The following is a 14,175-nucleotide window of genomic DNA, read 5'->3' as shown; positions in this document are numbered from 1 at the left end:
CAAATAAGAGGGAAGGAAAGAGGGTGGAAAAAGAACAAAAGAAAGAAGAGTGGACAGAAGATGGTCAGGTGTCCTCCCCACCCCCCGCCAACCCCTCATCCCTTCCCTCAAAGAAGGCTTGGCTTTCTGCTCCACCTCTCTTTGCCTCAAACAAACCAAGTATGTTTGAAAGGAACAGATTCAGCCAGAGCAGTGTTAGACTTCCTTGCCATCAGTTTGGACATGAAGTTTCCTTGCTCTCAGTTTGGACATGACAGTTTTATAAGAACTATCTTGATATAAATGAGCTTTCTTCTGTATTTTTGCTATTTGTGAAACAGTGGCACTCGAATTCATTTCAATGGAAATGTAGTGATTTCTCATCTTACTCAAATAGCCAAATAGTTTTCTAAACAAATTTAGCAAGAGAATTAATCATGGCCACAGCCCAGTTCCCATGACATGGTATGGGTACTTTTCTATGTTCTATAAATTTAAAAGTATTAGCAAAAATTAAGAAATTGCTGCTTACTAGTGTTTAGGAATCTGAGGGTATTTATAAAGATCACACTTAGTGTGCCACCTGTAAAGACTTCTGTTGCTCCTCCTGTAGACATCTAGAAGATTTACAAAATGAATCTGACAATTTCCAAGTTGTTCAATGCATATCTTTGCAAGATTTGCATACATTTGCATCTTCTAATAACTTTTAACTGTTAGCCATCAAGAAAGAAGTTTTAAAATGAACTAAGATGGATACCAAGCTCAGAAAAAAATGATATGGCTTTGTAATAAAGTGACATTATTAATTCTTTTCCATCTTTGTAGTAGCTTGAGCTAATTAGGACACTTGACTTACAGTAAAAACAATTAACCCCACTTTAGGTTGGTTAAGCGTGAATGATTGGAGATGGGTCACATTCACATCAAGAATTGGTTAGTGTCAGATCTGATTCTGAGGGCTCCCTCCCTTCTCCCCAGGGGTTAGTCAAAGAAAATGTCCCTCACATGATGAGGAGGGCCATCCCTCAGTGAAGGGAATTGTAACGTTTTATTTGCACCAGTGACTTGTGCGTCTTTTGTGAGTTATTGGATTTTTGCTGACTGGGAGTTCAAACAAGTTTCTGTAGCAACAACAACACGAGATGATATAAACCGACAACCTAATTCACCCAGGATCCTTCATCTGCAATTCTCAAAGCCAAAAAGTTCAGAATACCAGAAGATTTTTTAAATAACTAATTTGGCAGCAAAACTTGACCTGATATGAAGCTACTGGGTGTCTTACATATTTTGTTATAGAAATATTTAATTTCAAGGTGCTGCCTCAGTTTCTGCTGGATATATTACAAGTCCAAGATCCACATTTTTCTGAATTCCAAAATGCATCTGGCACCAAAGGATTTCGGCTATATGGGGTGGTTGTCCTCCCATATACATCTTAGTGAATATAAAATTCTGGAATTTTCAAGCTGGGAGAAATCCTGGATGTAAGGTGGCGGCAGGAGGGGATGGGGAGAACTCCCTCACTTCATGGATGGTACGTACAATGAGGCCCAGGGTCGTTAGCATCAAGCTAATTGTAAACTGAAGTCACTCACTCATACCTCACACCAAACTTCATAACAGTGCATGCTGAGTCTGATAACTTTTAAAACACATTTATGATCTGGGTAAAATAATGAAGCTTAAGTAGCTTGTAGTGGTGGCAAGAAAAGCCAAAATTCTTAAAGTCCATCAACCAAAATGAATTACTTCTAGGATAATAAAACACTTTGAGTTAATGGTTATAAATGATTCTGTCTAAAGGAATACAGTAATTATTCACACAGTAGCAGATGTATTATTTACTTATTTGTCCACTCAGTAAACATTTATTAAACATCCAAGTGCCAGATACGTGCCTAGGAACTGAATAGGAAGTCCTGAAAAGTATACTTCAGTCATGATTATATTTTAGGTGTGAGTGGAGGTTGGGGGAGTTCTGTGGGTTTTAACTACCAACACATATTTATTGAGTTGTTGCTGTGTCTAATGGACTATAAACTCCAAATCCAGAAAGATCCTGCATTAGGTGAATCACTGAGCAAGAATTACAGGCCAGAGTTCCAGGATATGAGATGCCCTCCTTAGACTTGTCACTATCTCCACTGAACCTTCTCTGGTCGGGCCACCACCATCTTTCACATAGAATACTGCAGTTGCTTTGTAAGTTGCATTCCTGCTTCGACCACCATCCTCTGCACAGCAGCTAGAGGGATTGTTTGAACTTTATGTGAGCCATATCACATTGTTGCTTTCCTCAAAACCCTGCAATGATTCATCTTACCCAGAGTCAAAGTCCTTATGGCAGCCACCACTCTCCCCATTGCTCTGCTTCGCCCTGGCTGCTCCTTCCCCTTGCTGCCCTCCCAGACTTCTCCCTCTGCCTGTGACACTCTTGCTTAGAATCTGCATGACCACTTCCCTCCTCTCCTTCAAACCTTTGCTCAAATAAAGCCTATGCTGATGACCTCTTCTAGAATTGCAACTCATTCTGCCTCCACCACTCCAAGTATTCCAAATCCCCTTCTCCCGGGTCTACCTTTCACCCTGTAACATACAGCATAATTTCTGCGTTATGTTCTTGGCTATTGTCTGTTTCCACAAAGGTAGGGATCTTTGTTCACTGAAGCCTCCTACCCACTTAGGATGTGCCTAGTGTGTGCTGGAGTCCTGGAAGTAGCTGTCAGGTGAATGAAAAGTGTCATAGGAGTGGAGGGTGGAGCCTTGTGGAGGAGCGCAAGTGATGAGGATGCAGAAGGAGGAACAGATAACTTGGTTTCTTTGTGTCAACCTGTGACATGCAAGCTCGCACTCCAAGCGCCAGCTACAGGGAGGTCTTACAGGTTTAGGGAGGCATGTGGCATGATCGGATCTCCACTTAGTTCTCCTGCCCCACAGCAGAGAGCAGACTGGGGTAGGATAGGATCAGAGGTAGGAGCCCAGGTGGTTGTTCCACAATGTTCATGCTTATTACTGTTTTTACTCCTCTGAGTACTGTGATGGTCAGATAGTCTAGCAGCTCTCAACCAGGAGTGATTTTTTGGACATTTGGCAGTGTCTGGAGACATTTTTAATTGTCGCAACTGCAGAGTTGCAACTGGCATCTATGGATAGAGGCCAGGGATGCTGCTAAAAGTATTACAATGGACAGGAGAGCCACCACAACAAAGAATTACCTGGCCCCAAATGTTTATAGTGTTGTTAAGAACCCTTGCAGAGAACGTCCAAAAGACCAACTCTCAAACCTGAGAACACCCTTGTTTACGATAGAAGCAAAATAAGCACATCCTATTCTCCGGTCCTGCGGGTGGCTCCATTGCTCACCTCTTGACTCCTTGCCTCTGTCACCGCTCTCCATGCGTGCCCACCATTTTTCTCTGGGATTGCCCTTCAGCCTCACTGTTCTGCTGAGAAAGTAGAAGAACACTGCAGAGGCCTGTGCCTCAGGAGCTGGAGACAGATTTGCAGCCAGGAGACGTGGTGTCGTTGTGTCCTCAGGTTCTGTGTGTGACATGGTGTCAGAGGGCTGCTGGCCTGGCTTGTAGTAATTCCTCTGTAAATAACTCTCCTTAGCCAGCCTTACATAAAAGCTAGCCTGGGTGGGTTTTCTCCCTGGGTGGGAGGCCATGGGCTTGGCTATGTGTTCTCATCTTCTGATATCTCACTAGGCTTTGTGGATCTTTCACAGTTCCTGTGGCTATAGAATTTTGGATCCTGTGGAGTGGGTTTTGAAATAAGCAGAGATTTTGTAAAAAGAAACCTTGCCTATGAATTCTGCTGGAGATTCTCAGGCAAGGAGCCTTTGTGAACAGGAGCAGCAGGTCATAGGCAGTCCGTGCTGAGGATGACCTGCAGCCCCAGCCCTGTGACTCTCCCGGCTCAGGGCCAGTGCTGATTGCCCACTCTGTGGTGGCCTTTGTGGTACACACTCTACACACAGGATCCCATTTAATCCTCAAACTCCCCTGCGGGTCCCCTGGCAGGAAGGCTTCTCAGGCCGAGATCTGGGCAGTCACACAGGGCCCGGTGCTCAGGAGGGCCCTGCGGTTGGTTGCATGCTTTGCTGTCACTTCCTTGGAATTCCTAATCATTTTTTAGCAAGGGGCCCCACACTTCTGTTTTGTACTGGGCTCCGAAATCATTGGTGTTTATGAATCCCTGGGGAGATGCTTGTCTTTCCTCCTGCATTTCTTTCACATTTCCAAACTCTGTCTTCAGCGTTACACTTAGAACATCAGAAGCCCCCGCAAGGCCCAGAGCTCCTGTGCCCAGGATCCAGGCTCCCTAGGTGGCCTCAGCCACCCCTTCCTGAGGGGCTGCAAGGCCGGGGGGTTTTGAAGGTCTCTGCTGTCTTTTCCACACCCTCTCTCAATACTCCCTCTTAAGTCTGGGTGAAATCACTCTTCCTCTCTCTCGTTCTTCTTACCTTTTACCTCTTGCACTCAAGGCATTCCCTGGTTTTGCATCCTTAATAAGGTTAGGTTTACAGGAGACAGCCACAACCTTGTCTTGTTTCACCTTCAGTACCATGTTCTGGGCATACATTCACAGATATAGGAAATAAGTTTGTGGGGAAGGGTATTAATTCCGCACTTGAACTGCCTGAATCCTCTTTTTTTTTTTCCCTATTGCTAGCTTGCTCTGTGACTTGAGGCAAGTAATACAAACTTTCTATGCTGTTATTTCCTCATCAGTTCAGCACATATTTACTAGCCCCATTGAGGGCCTGGCGCTGTCCATGGGGTTAATGATAATGCCACCTCCTAAGCACTCATGGGCACTCACGGGCACACGGCTTGGTTGAGTTGGTGAGGATCCTTACTGCCCACCTGCAGGGCTTGCTTGTTTAACTTAGTCGACTTTTCAGAGGTGCTACTGTCTTTTGTGATTTGCTCATCATCCTTGGGCTTTCCGATCCAGTGGGGTAGAGTTTGCCAGCATGTGACTGAAGAACCACTGCGTTAGAATCAGCTGGGGACCTGCCGGGCACTCTGAATTTTCAACAATCTGACATGCGAGAACACACTAGCTGGAGAATGGCTTGAGCAGGCAGTGGTTCTCAGTCCTGGGGAGCTAAAAGTAATGAAGTCTTGCTCTAGTCCAGATCAACTGGGAGGAATATCTGGGAGGGGCGCAAGCATGTGTATCTTTTAAACGTTCTCTCTGTAGATTCTGGTGTACATTGAGGGTTGGGAACAACTATGCCTGGCCCTTTACCATATCAGGCCTTGGAACATGGGTTTTAAGAACACTATTAAATACGAGCCTCTCTCTGCTTTCAGTTTTCCCCTCTTGGACCAAATAATTGGGAGAAAAGTCCATTTTCTTCCCCATTTGGTTTGTTCTCTTTGTGTGCTGGAACATAGCCTTTTCCTCTGCGAGTTTGTAGTGCCAGCAGATCAAAATTGTAATAGCAAATGACAAAAGCTAAGTTGTAACATAAGGCAGAGTAACTAAGACTCTAGGAAAGGCCCATGGGGCACTTCATAGTTCCTGGCACTGCCACCTTACAGGGCTCAGATGTGACCACACATACAGCAAGTTGTTCTGTGCTGAGATGTAAACTTAATAAAAAGATGCTGACCTAGCACAAAACCCGCGGGTTAAAATAATAGCATAACGTATTGATTCGTTCCTCAGTGCCAGACACTGGGTCAAGTGTTGTTGCATTGAATTCTCACAATGCTATGAAGTGTGAGTACTAATATCTCCACTTTACAGATGGAGGAACTAATGATATGAATGACTAAATACCTTACCATGTCACACAGCTAGGAACGGCTGGTATATAAATCCAGTTCATATATTTACCTGTTCAAAATAAACTAGTGGTAGAAACTAAGCAATGTCCCTTAGTAATGAGGTCTGATTTGATATTCACAGACTAGATCTCCCCATGGCCAGGCTTCAGGACTGTAGCAGAGGGAATTGGAAGGATGCTGTTTCTCTTCTCTGGTCTGAGTATAAAATCAGGGCCACGGACTGGTGAGGATTTGGTCTTGGCATTAGAGGATTTTTTGGTTTAGATTGGTGGTTTGCTCTCTACTGCCATCTGCTGGCTCTCTGTACCAAGCATAGGCCCAAGCTCCACCTTTCTCATCACAAGTGGCACAGGGTATGGTGTCCAAATGTGGACATCTCATCTGTGTGGTGAAACGCCTTCAGTTCATACTGTCAAAAGTAACAATGATGTGTATTTCTTCAGGAAAGAGAACTTCTGTGGTTTTAAATAATGAGGATGGTTTCTCCTGTTTCTCTTAACTACTGATAGATTTGTAACCATATTCCAAATACTAGCTTATATTTCTCTGACTCCCAGAGCAGAATATAAAGGAGGATAAGACAGCTTCATTGCCTTCTAATGCTGCAGCTGCCTTGGCCAGCCCAGCTGGGACATCATGATTACATTTCTGTTCCCTGGGTTTGTGTCAGAAGTAGAAACTAAGCCTGGATAGACAGGAGAAGTGAATTAATGTCAGAACTTTGTCAAGGATCTGCCACTCACCAAGGTCTCACCAGAAGGTTCCCACAAGAGACTGTGTGGTTCTCTTTACCACTCTTGCATGCAGAAGAACCATTAGGTTTAAAAAGGATGGAAATGGGATGTTATTAGGAAACATGAATACAGCTTTTGACCCACTGATGTCTTCCTTTTTAAAATGGTTATCTAAGGAATGAGAGTGACCTGGTATTGTATCTATTGCCTGGTGGACAGACCCCATGAGGTTGACTTGTCTGATGTGACAAAAGACAATTGATGTGTTTAAAGAACTGAGTACTTATGGAGAGACCCAGTTGCTCTCTGAGAGAAAATGTTCACAGCTCATTAAGTTGATATTGCAAGCAATGAAAATGTAGCAGCTCCTTCTCTTGTTCTCTTCCCTTCCACCCATGTGTAGCCAGAAATAATCCTTGCTAAGCTTTGCCTTTACGTTGGTTAGTTCAGTGGAACCCTTTTTCAAATGAAATCGGAGATGCTGAGGTGTCAAGGGAAATGCAGCAGTGGGATCCTCAAACTCCCGCCTCTTGCTGTCCCATTTCTTGGCCCTCTCCTTGCCAGGAACCTGGCACTCTTCTGAGGAATGCAAGAGCTCCATGGATATGGTCTGAAAAACACTGAGTGCCGTGTGACTTGACTGGTTCATTAGTCTGGACTGAGTTGGAAGGTTCGTCTTTGTTCCTGAGCCTCTTAAAAATTTTGGAAGAGAGGATATATAGATATATATTTAATGTTGATATTTAATTCCAGGTCGTGGGTTGTTACAATCTTTTTTCCTTGCTGAATTTATTCCCCCAAATAAGGTTAAAAAATAGCAGGACAATAAATACAGTAAAAAAGTAGATTATTTAGTTTTTGCTGATGTTGGAAAATCATTAACTCTTTCCTTCCTGATAATGCTGAAGAGTACAGCATTAAACCCTTTCTGTAATAAAGCATAAAATAGATGCTTGGCCAAATACAACTCCAGGCCCTTGGGAGGAATTCAAGTCATTTGGCCTTGAGAGGCCAGACATGCTGTTGGAGGCCTTGGGAGAACTGGTGTGTTCATGCTTACAGTGAAGCCATGGATTCCAGGCCTGCCTGGAAAAGGGCTGTGTCTTTAAAACAATCAATGGCATTATAAAAGGACTATGATCTGAATATTCAATAACAGTTAAAATATATAACGTATCACTAAGATGTAATGTATATGTCTATATGTGTATACAATGTATGTGTATATACGTACACATATACATTTATATCACTTTAGTTTTTGATGCATGGATATCTGCTTACATATGTCTGGCCCCTTTTTCAAATGTAATCTTCATTACGGCAGGAGCCTGTCTTGTTCACTGTTAAGCTCCACTGTCAGGCACAGAGTAGTGCTGAAAAAAAATTTCTGGAATAAAGGGATGAATATATCCCTTCTTTGAATGTTTTTACTGAATAACAGGGGTGGTATCTTTTATTTCTTGGCATCTCCAAGGACTCAAATGTTTGATCTTGATGTTTTATTTCATTTGCTCAGTAATCTTTATTGAGCATCTACCACGTGACAGTCACTGTGCCAGGTGCTAAGGATATAGCAGTAAATAAAACTGATAAAACTCTCTTCACAGACCTTTCTATTCTACTGAGAGGAAGCAGACAATAAATACAGTAAAAGTAGATTATTTGTTTTTTGCTGATGTTGAAATATCACTGACTCTTCTTCCTTCCTGATGATGCTGAAGAGCAAAGCATTAAACCCTTTGTGTAATAAAACTAGATGATGCAAAGCCTGCTGGGGAGACAACTAATTCAGCCCCTCCTGCCGAGCCCCTGCAGGAGCTGAGAAAAACACCAGGGAGAAAACGGGAATATGTTGACTCCTGAGTGGTAATGAAACCCCGAAAAGGGTAGGGAAAGAGATCACGACAAGGAGGGGGGCTGTGGCAACAGGATCGTGGGCGCAAGGCCGTGTGGTTCTCTGCAGCTGAGCTGCATGCCCTGTCAGCTTGCAATGACATCCTGACTGCTTTCACCATACATCTGTCCTTCCCATCCTTGAAAGCCCATCCTGATGTTTGCAGTGGAGGATTTTGAGTAATTGACCCTGAACTAGTGTTGCCAGGGTGTCTCTACTCCTCCTGGCGGGAATAATACATCTGCCTGTGTGCTTTCTCCCACCATTTCAAGACCTGTAGCAATGAATTCAGAGCAAGGAGTAAGGACAGTTATCTCATGTATTTGTTTAAAGCCTTATGCCTTGAAGAACTACTTTCCCTTAATAAATGCATTATCTCATTGGATCCTCTCAAGACCACAGTGAGGTGATTAAGATGAAGATTATAGTTAGGATGTCCATGTACCCCAAATTACCCCTTCTGTTGTCCCAGCATCCCAGCTGGTTTAGTATTTGTCTTGGCCTTTTTTTTTTTTTTTTTTTTTTTTGAGACAATCTTGCTCTGTCACCCAGGCTGGAGTACAGTGGCACAATCTCAGCTCACTGCAAGTCCCTCCGCCTCCCAGGCTCATGCCATTCTCGTGCCTCAGCCACCTGGGTAGCTGGGAATACAGGTGCGTGCTACCATGTCCAGCTAATTTTTCTATTTTTAGTGGAGACGGGATTTCACCATGTTGGCCAGGCTGGTCTCAAGCTCCTGTCCTCAAGCGATCTGCCTGCCTCAGCCTCCCAAAGTGTTGGGATTACAGGCATGAACCACCGTGCCTGGCCATTTTTTTTTAATAGACTTTATTTTTTAGGACAGTTTAGGTTCAGAACAAAATTGAGAATGTAGAGAGACTTACCATACACCCCTTCCCACCGACAACACACATACATAGCTTCCCTTACTATCAATGTCCCCCACCAGAGTGGTACATTTGTTCCAGTGGGTGAATCTACCTTGACATGTCATTATCACCCAGATGCCGTAGTTCACGTTAGAGTTCACTCTTGGTGGCGTACATTCTGTGGGTTTTGACAAATGTGTAATGACATGTCTCCACCATTATAGTATCCTACAGGATAGTTTCACTGCCCTAAAAATCCTCCATACTCTGCCTGTTCATCACTCTGCCTATTTATCTCTCTGCCCCAGATTTTTAATTTGCAGTAAACAGTTTTTAGAATGTTATAATTGAAAATACTTTGATAGAACTATTTAGTAGGTCTTTCAACATAAGAAAGCTACTTCCTTAGTCAAATACTTCAAAGTATTATGTAAATTTAGTTTTAGAGCCTCTTAAAGGCGTTCTAATTGGAATGACAGATTACTTGGTCACCATAATTATAGTCTACATCTTAACGGGAGAAAAATTGGTCCCCAGCAGGGAAGGAATACTCCTATGTCTAGCCAGCTGGACCTAGAGCAGGAGTAGAGCCCGAGTCTTCGAACTTCTGATACTTTCTATCCCAGAGACATAGTGCCTGCTGGGGAGGGAAACTGGAGCCCATCACATCCTGGCCTTGTTTTAAAGCAGTTAGGAAATTGATACTGCTTCTGTATTTCTAATTCGGATTAGAAAACTCACTGCTTAAACAAATAACAAGCCCAGTAAGGAACAGAACAGACTGCAAAAAATCCAAGATATTGAGACTCAGGCAAGTGAGGACCTGCCTAGGGAGGATGAAGTAGTACTACTGAGAGGGAGGTGTGGACTTGAAAGGAGTACTATGCTTTTGGAGAAGAGGCTTGTGGAGAAGATTCCATAAATTAAGTCAGTGAAGAATAGTATTTTCATTGATAAATGTTTGATGGTATTTTGAGACTGAAATTGGAGTTTCATTTGCATATTTCTGAGACACGGTGCATCTGTTTATTCAGTAGGATATATCTAGATTCTGATCAAATATGTATTAAACTTGTTTAATATGATCATCAGCTGTTCTGTAGTATCACCCACATATAATTTTAACACAATGTTATTCCTAAAGGTTGAACTGATTCTTCTTTCATGGCAAATCCGAAGGAAATTATTCTGAAGGTTAGGTTTTCATGAAGACCAATTTATCATCTTATATTTACTTGATGATATAGTATTTAAAATAGATTCTACTGTTTAAGACCAGCCTGGGCAACACATAGCAAGACCTTGTCTCTACAAAGAAAAAAAATTAGTCTAGGCATGGTGTTGCACACCTGTAGTCCCAGTTACTTGGGAATGTGAGGCAGGAGGATTACTTTGAGCCCAGGAAGTCGAGGCTTCAGTGAGCTACAGTGCTACCACACTCCAGCCTGGGTAACAGAGTGAGACCCTGTCTCTAAAAAAAACAAACAATCCTGCTGTAGAAACACATGGTTATCCTAAGTCAAGGAAAAGCAGCCGCTCTTTCGCAAACTAGATCACAAGGGGTGGAGGAAACATCCAACGCTTGTAAGAAAATAACACGGAATGGGCCGGGCGCGGTGGCTCATGCCTGTAAACCCAGCACTTTGGGAGGCTGAGGCGGGCGGATCACGAGGTCAGGAGATCGAGAACATCCTGGCTAACATGGTGAAACCCCGTCTCCAGTAAAAATACAAAAATTAGCCGGGCCTGGTGGTAGGCACCTGTAGTCCCAGCTACTCGAGAGGCTGAGGCAGAAGAATGGCGTGAACCTGGGAGGCGGAGGCTGCAGTGAGCTGAGATCGCGCCACCGTACTCTAGTCTGGATGACAGAGCAAGACTCCATCTCAAAAAAAAAAAAACAACACAGAATGGTGGCAGAGTTGATTATCTGCCTCCAGGAGTCTTTAAGATGTGTCACATTTGATGCTATCATGGTTAAAGGGCATTTACTTTAGGGTTTGTGTGTGTGTGTGTGTGTGAGTGTGTGTGAATAGTGTGAAGATTTGCTTTTGTTTTACTTATTTTTGTCAGGCCTCTCTATCCGGAGCGTGTGCTGGAAAGCAGACCGCCTTCTAGCAGGGACCCAGGACAGTGAGATATTTGAAGTGATTGTGCGAGAGCGAGACAAGCCGATGTTGATCCTGCAGGGCCACTGCGAGGGTGAGCTCTGGGCTCTGGCCCTCCACCCCAAGAAGCCTCTGGCTGTGACAGGCAGCGATGACCGCTCTGTCAGGTGAGGCCCCACCGCCGTCACCTCTCTGACTTCTTTGAGATGGATTTATTTGCCCAAATTTGCTTATTAATAGAAGGATAAAGTGCAGAACAGAACCACACAGTTTTCAAATGAAACATTAAGACATTTAGCTCATCAAGTGGGTTTTTGGCATTTTGCTCCTGCTGTTGTCTTTCTTGGCTACATCTTTAATCATGGAAATGTTTTTTAGAAGTGAAAAATATTTGAATACTGGTGAGGCTGGCTTCCAGTTCTTTCTAATTGGAGATTTATGAGCTAAGCACACTCGTCCGTGATGAAACCATATTGTCCCCTCATGCCCTTGGTCTTCTGCAGGGGGCTGCATGGAGATTTTACAATTTCGTTAGAGACTCTCTCATTTATCATCATTAGAACTTAAATTCTGATTCTCAAAATTGCCTTTAGCATATGGGTAAACTATTATTTCTTTTTAAAGTCTCAGATGAAATTTTGAACCACATCATCAGATCAAAGAATCATGGGGCCTGAGAAAATAGTTTACTCAGAGCCTCCAGCTTTCTTGCTGTGGATCATTTTTATTCTTTTGAGAGCACAACTGGGTAAAATGAGCACAATGACTTATGATTCCAGTATTTTCGTACCTATTGAAGGAATGAACATATGACTTAAAGGTTTGAGATGAAGAATATTACCCCAATTTCAATATTTTATTACTTAGTGCTAAGCTTTAGATATGCTCAACGATAAACAGGCCAGAAAGATGGAAAGTGTGAGAGGAACAGACTGATCAATCGATTGAATGGCTACTGCCTCTGGGTTTTAATAGCTAAAATAGAACAATGCAAACTGGACTAAAGCTCACTACTTCCCACCTCCCTTATTTTGTATGTTTATGAGTCTAATCAAAATACAATTAGTGTAGTCATTAATTCTATTTTTTCCATCTCTACCAAGCACGAAAACCTCATTGATCTAAAAATCAGTGAGAACAACTAAAACAACTATTGTTCTTTCCTTGTGTGACATAAATGGTTATTTGGTTTATACTTCACTTTACTCATTTCTCCTTTTCTGTTTTTCTCTTTCTCTTACTCTTGAGTTTTCCCACTTATTTAGACACCTGTGAAACTCATACCTATCCAGAAAGAAGTGATTTCAAGGAAGTTCTTCACTTTTATATTTTAACAATTGTTGAGTCTCAGAATTGCAAACATCCCTGAGGAACCCTGACTACCAGAATCTTATTCCCTTTAACCATTAATTTGACTAGAATCTTTAATGCATTTTTACACTAAGTATTAAAATTAAGGAAGGCTAAAAGTCATAATTTCTTGAGAAAGATGAGCATAGTGACTTTAGAGGAATAGTACCATTTACTGAGGAGTGATGGTTTCTTTACTAGTAAAGCAAGGGTTACATTGCTTAAAATAGTACAAGGTTGAAACAGCATGAGATCATGCATAATGGATGAGGTATTGAGAACATACTCAGCTTGAGGCTGCACAGTGCAGGCTGCCTAAGGGACTGGTAAGCTATTTACTGTGCAGCTCAGCATCGAAGAGATGTGCCCCATCCCTTCTGATGGTGGAATGCTTTGAGAGAAACTGTGCTGCATGTGACTTATTCTTGTCTGTCTGTTGCAGAGCTCTAGGTTCTCAGTCTCCCAGACACTAGTTTGTGTTAACAGAAGACTATATTTAAAGAAGTACTAATTGATGGAAGTCAGATAACACAATTGCACCTAACTTGTAAAGCCTTATTTGCATCTTCAGATGTTTCATTCAGGCTCACTCAGTTTGGAGTGCCTGGATTTAGGTGTTGTGGGGATGGGAATGTGTGCTGAAAGCTTTGTTTGAGCTGCACTTGGCCCTTGTTTGCCACTTCTCCAGCAGTGACTGTGCTCACTGGCCAGGAGTCCTGTGAGGTATCCACCCCCACAAAAGTGGACCCATCACTTGGGCACCCAGGGAAGCTTGTGAGGAGCAACAGCGGGGATATCATTTGCTTTTCTTCATCTTTGACACATTTTCTTCCTAGGACGGCCAACAAATGTAACATATATTTCAATCTGTGTGTACCGAAATAACTATTACTAGAAAGTGCTTTTATGTATTTACATACATATATAATTATATTGATTATATATACTGATATGTAGATATATAGATATATGTTTATATTGACCTATATTTATATTGAGATATATTTATATTGAGAGGTATTTATTTATGTTGATATATATTTATATTGAGAGAGATATATATTGATATATAATTTTTTTTTTGAGACAGGGCCTTGCTCTGTTTCCCAGGCTGGAGTGTAGTAGTATGATCATAGCTAACTGTAACCTCGAACTCCTAGGCTCAAGCTATCTTCCTACCTCAGCCTCCCAAGTAGCTGGAATTACAGGCATGCCCCACCACACGCAACTATTTTAAAAAATTTATTTGAGATGGCGTCTCACCACGTTGCTCAGGCTGGTCTTGAACTCCTGGGCTCAAGCAGTCTTCCTGCCTTGGCCTCCCAAAATGCTGGGATTATAGGCATGAGCCACTGTGTCTGGTGCATACTTTTTAAAAAGCTAATAATACTGGCATCTTATCCTGTAAGTACTTTTTAACATGTATGTGTTATG

The 14,175-nt window shown here is 42.5% G+C and overlaps 1 protein-coding gene across 4 annotated transcripts in view; it reads left to right on the top strand.

Annotated features, from left to right (window-relative positions):
* EML6 (EMAP like 6) overlaps positions 1-14,175 on the top strand; it is a 262,095-nt gene that overhangs the window by 113,455 nt on the left and 134,465 nt on the right. For all 4 annotated transcript variants that reach the window (XR_010123243.1, XM_054473926.2, XM_063649364.1 and 1 more), the window contains one exon: positions 11,357-11,558. Coding sequence is in view for 3 of the 4 variants with exons in the window: in XM_054473926.2 (XP_054329901.1) it covers positions 11,357-11,558 (202 nt within the window). In the remaining variant the exon portion in view is untranslated. The remainder of the gene's footprint in view (positions 1-11,356; positions 11,559-14,175) is intronic.

Source organism: Pongo pygmaeus, chromosome 12 (genome assembly GCF_028885625.2).
Source record: "Pongo pygmaeus isolate AG05252 chromosome 12, NHGRI_mPonPyg2-v2.0_pri, whole genome shotgun sequence".
Taxonomy (NCBI): domain Eukaryota; kingdom Metazoa; phylum Chordata; class Mammalia; order Primates; family Hominidae; genus Pongo; species Pongo pygmaeus.
Note: the sequence above shows the minus strand (reverse complement) of the source record. Positions and strands in the feature narration are given on the sequence as shown.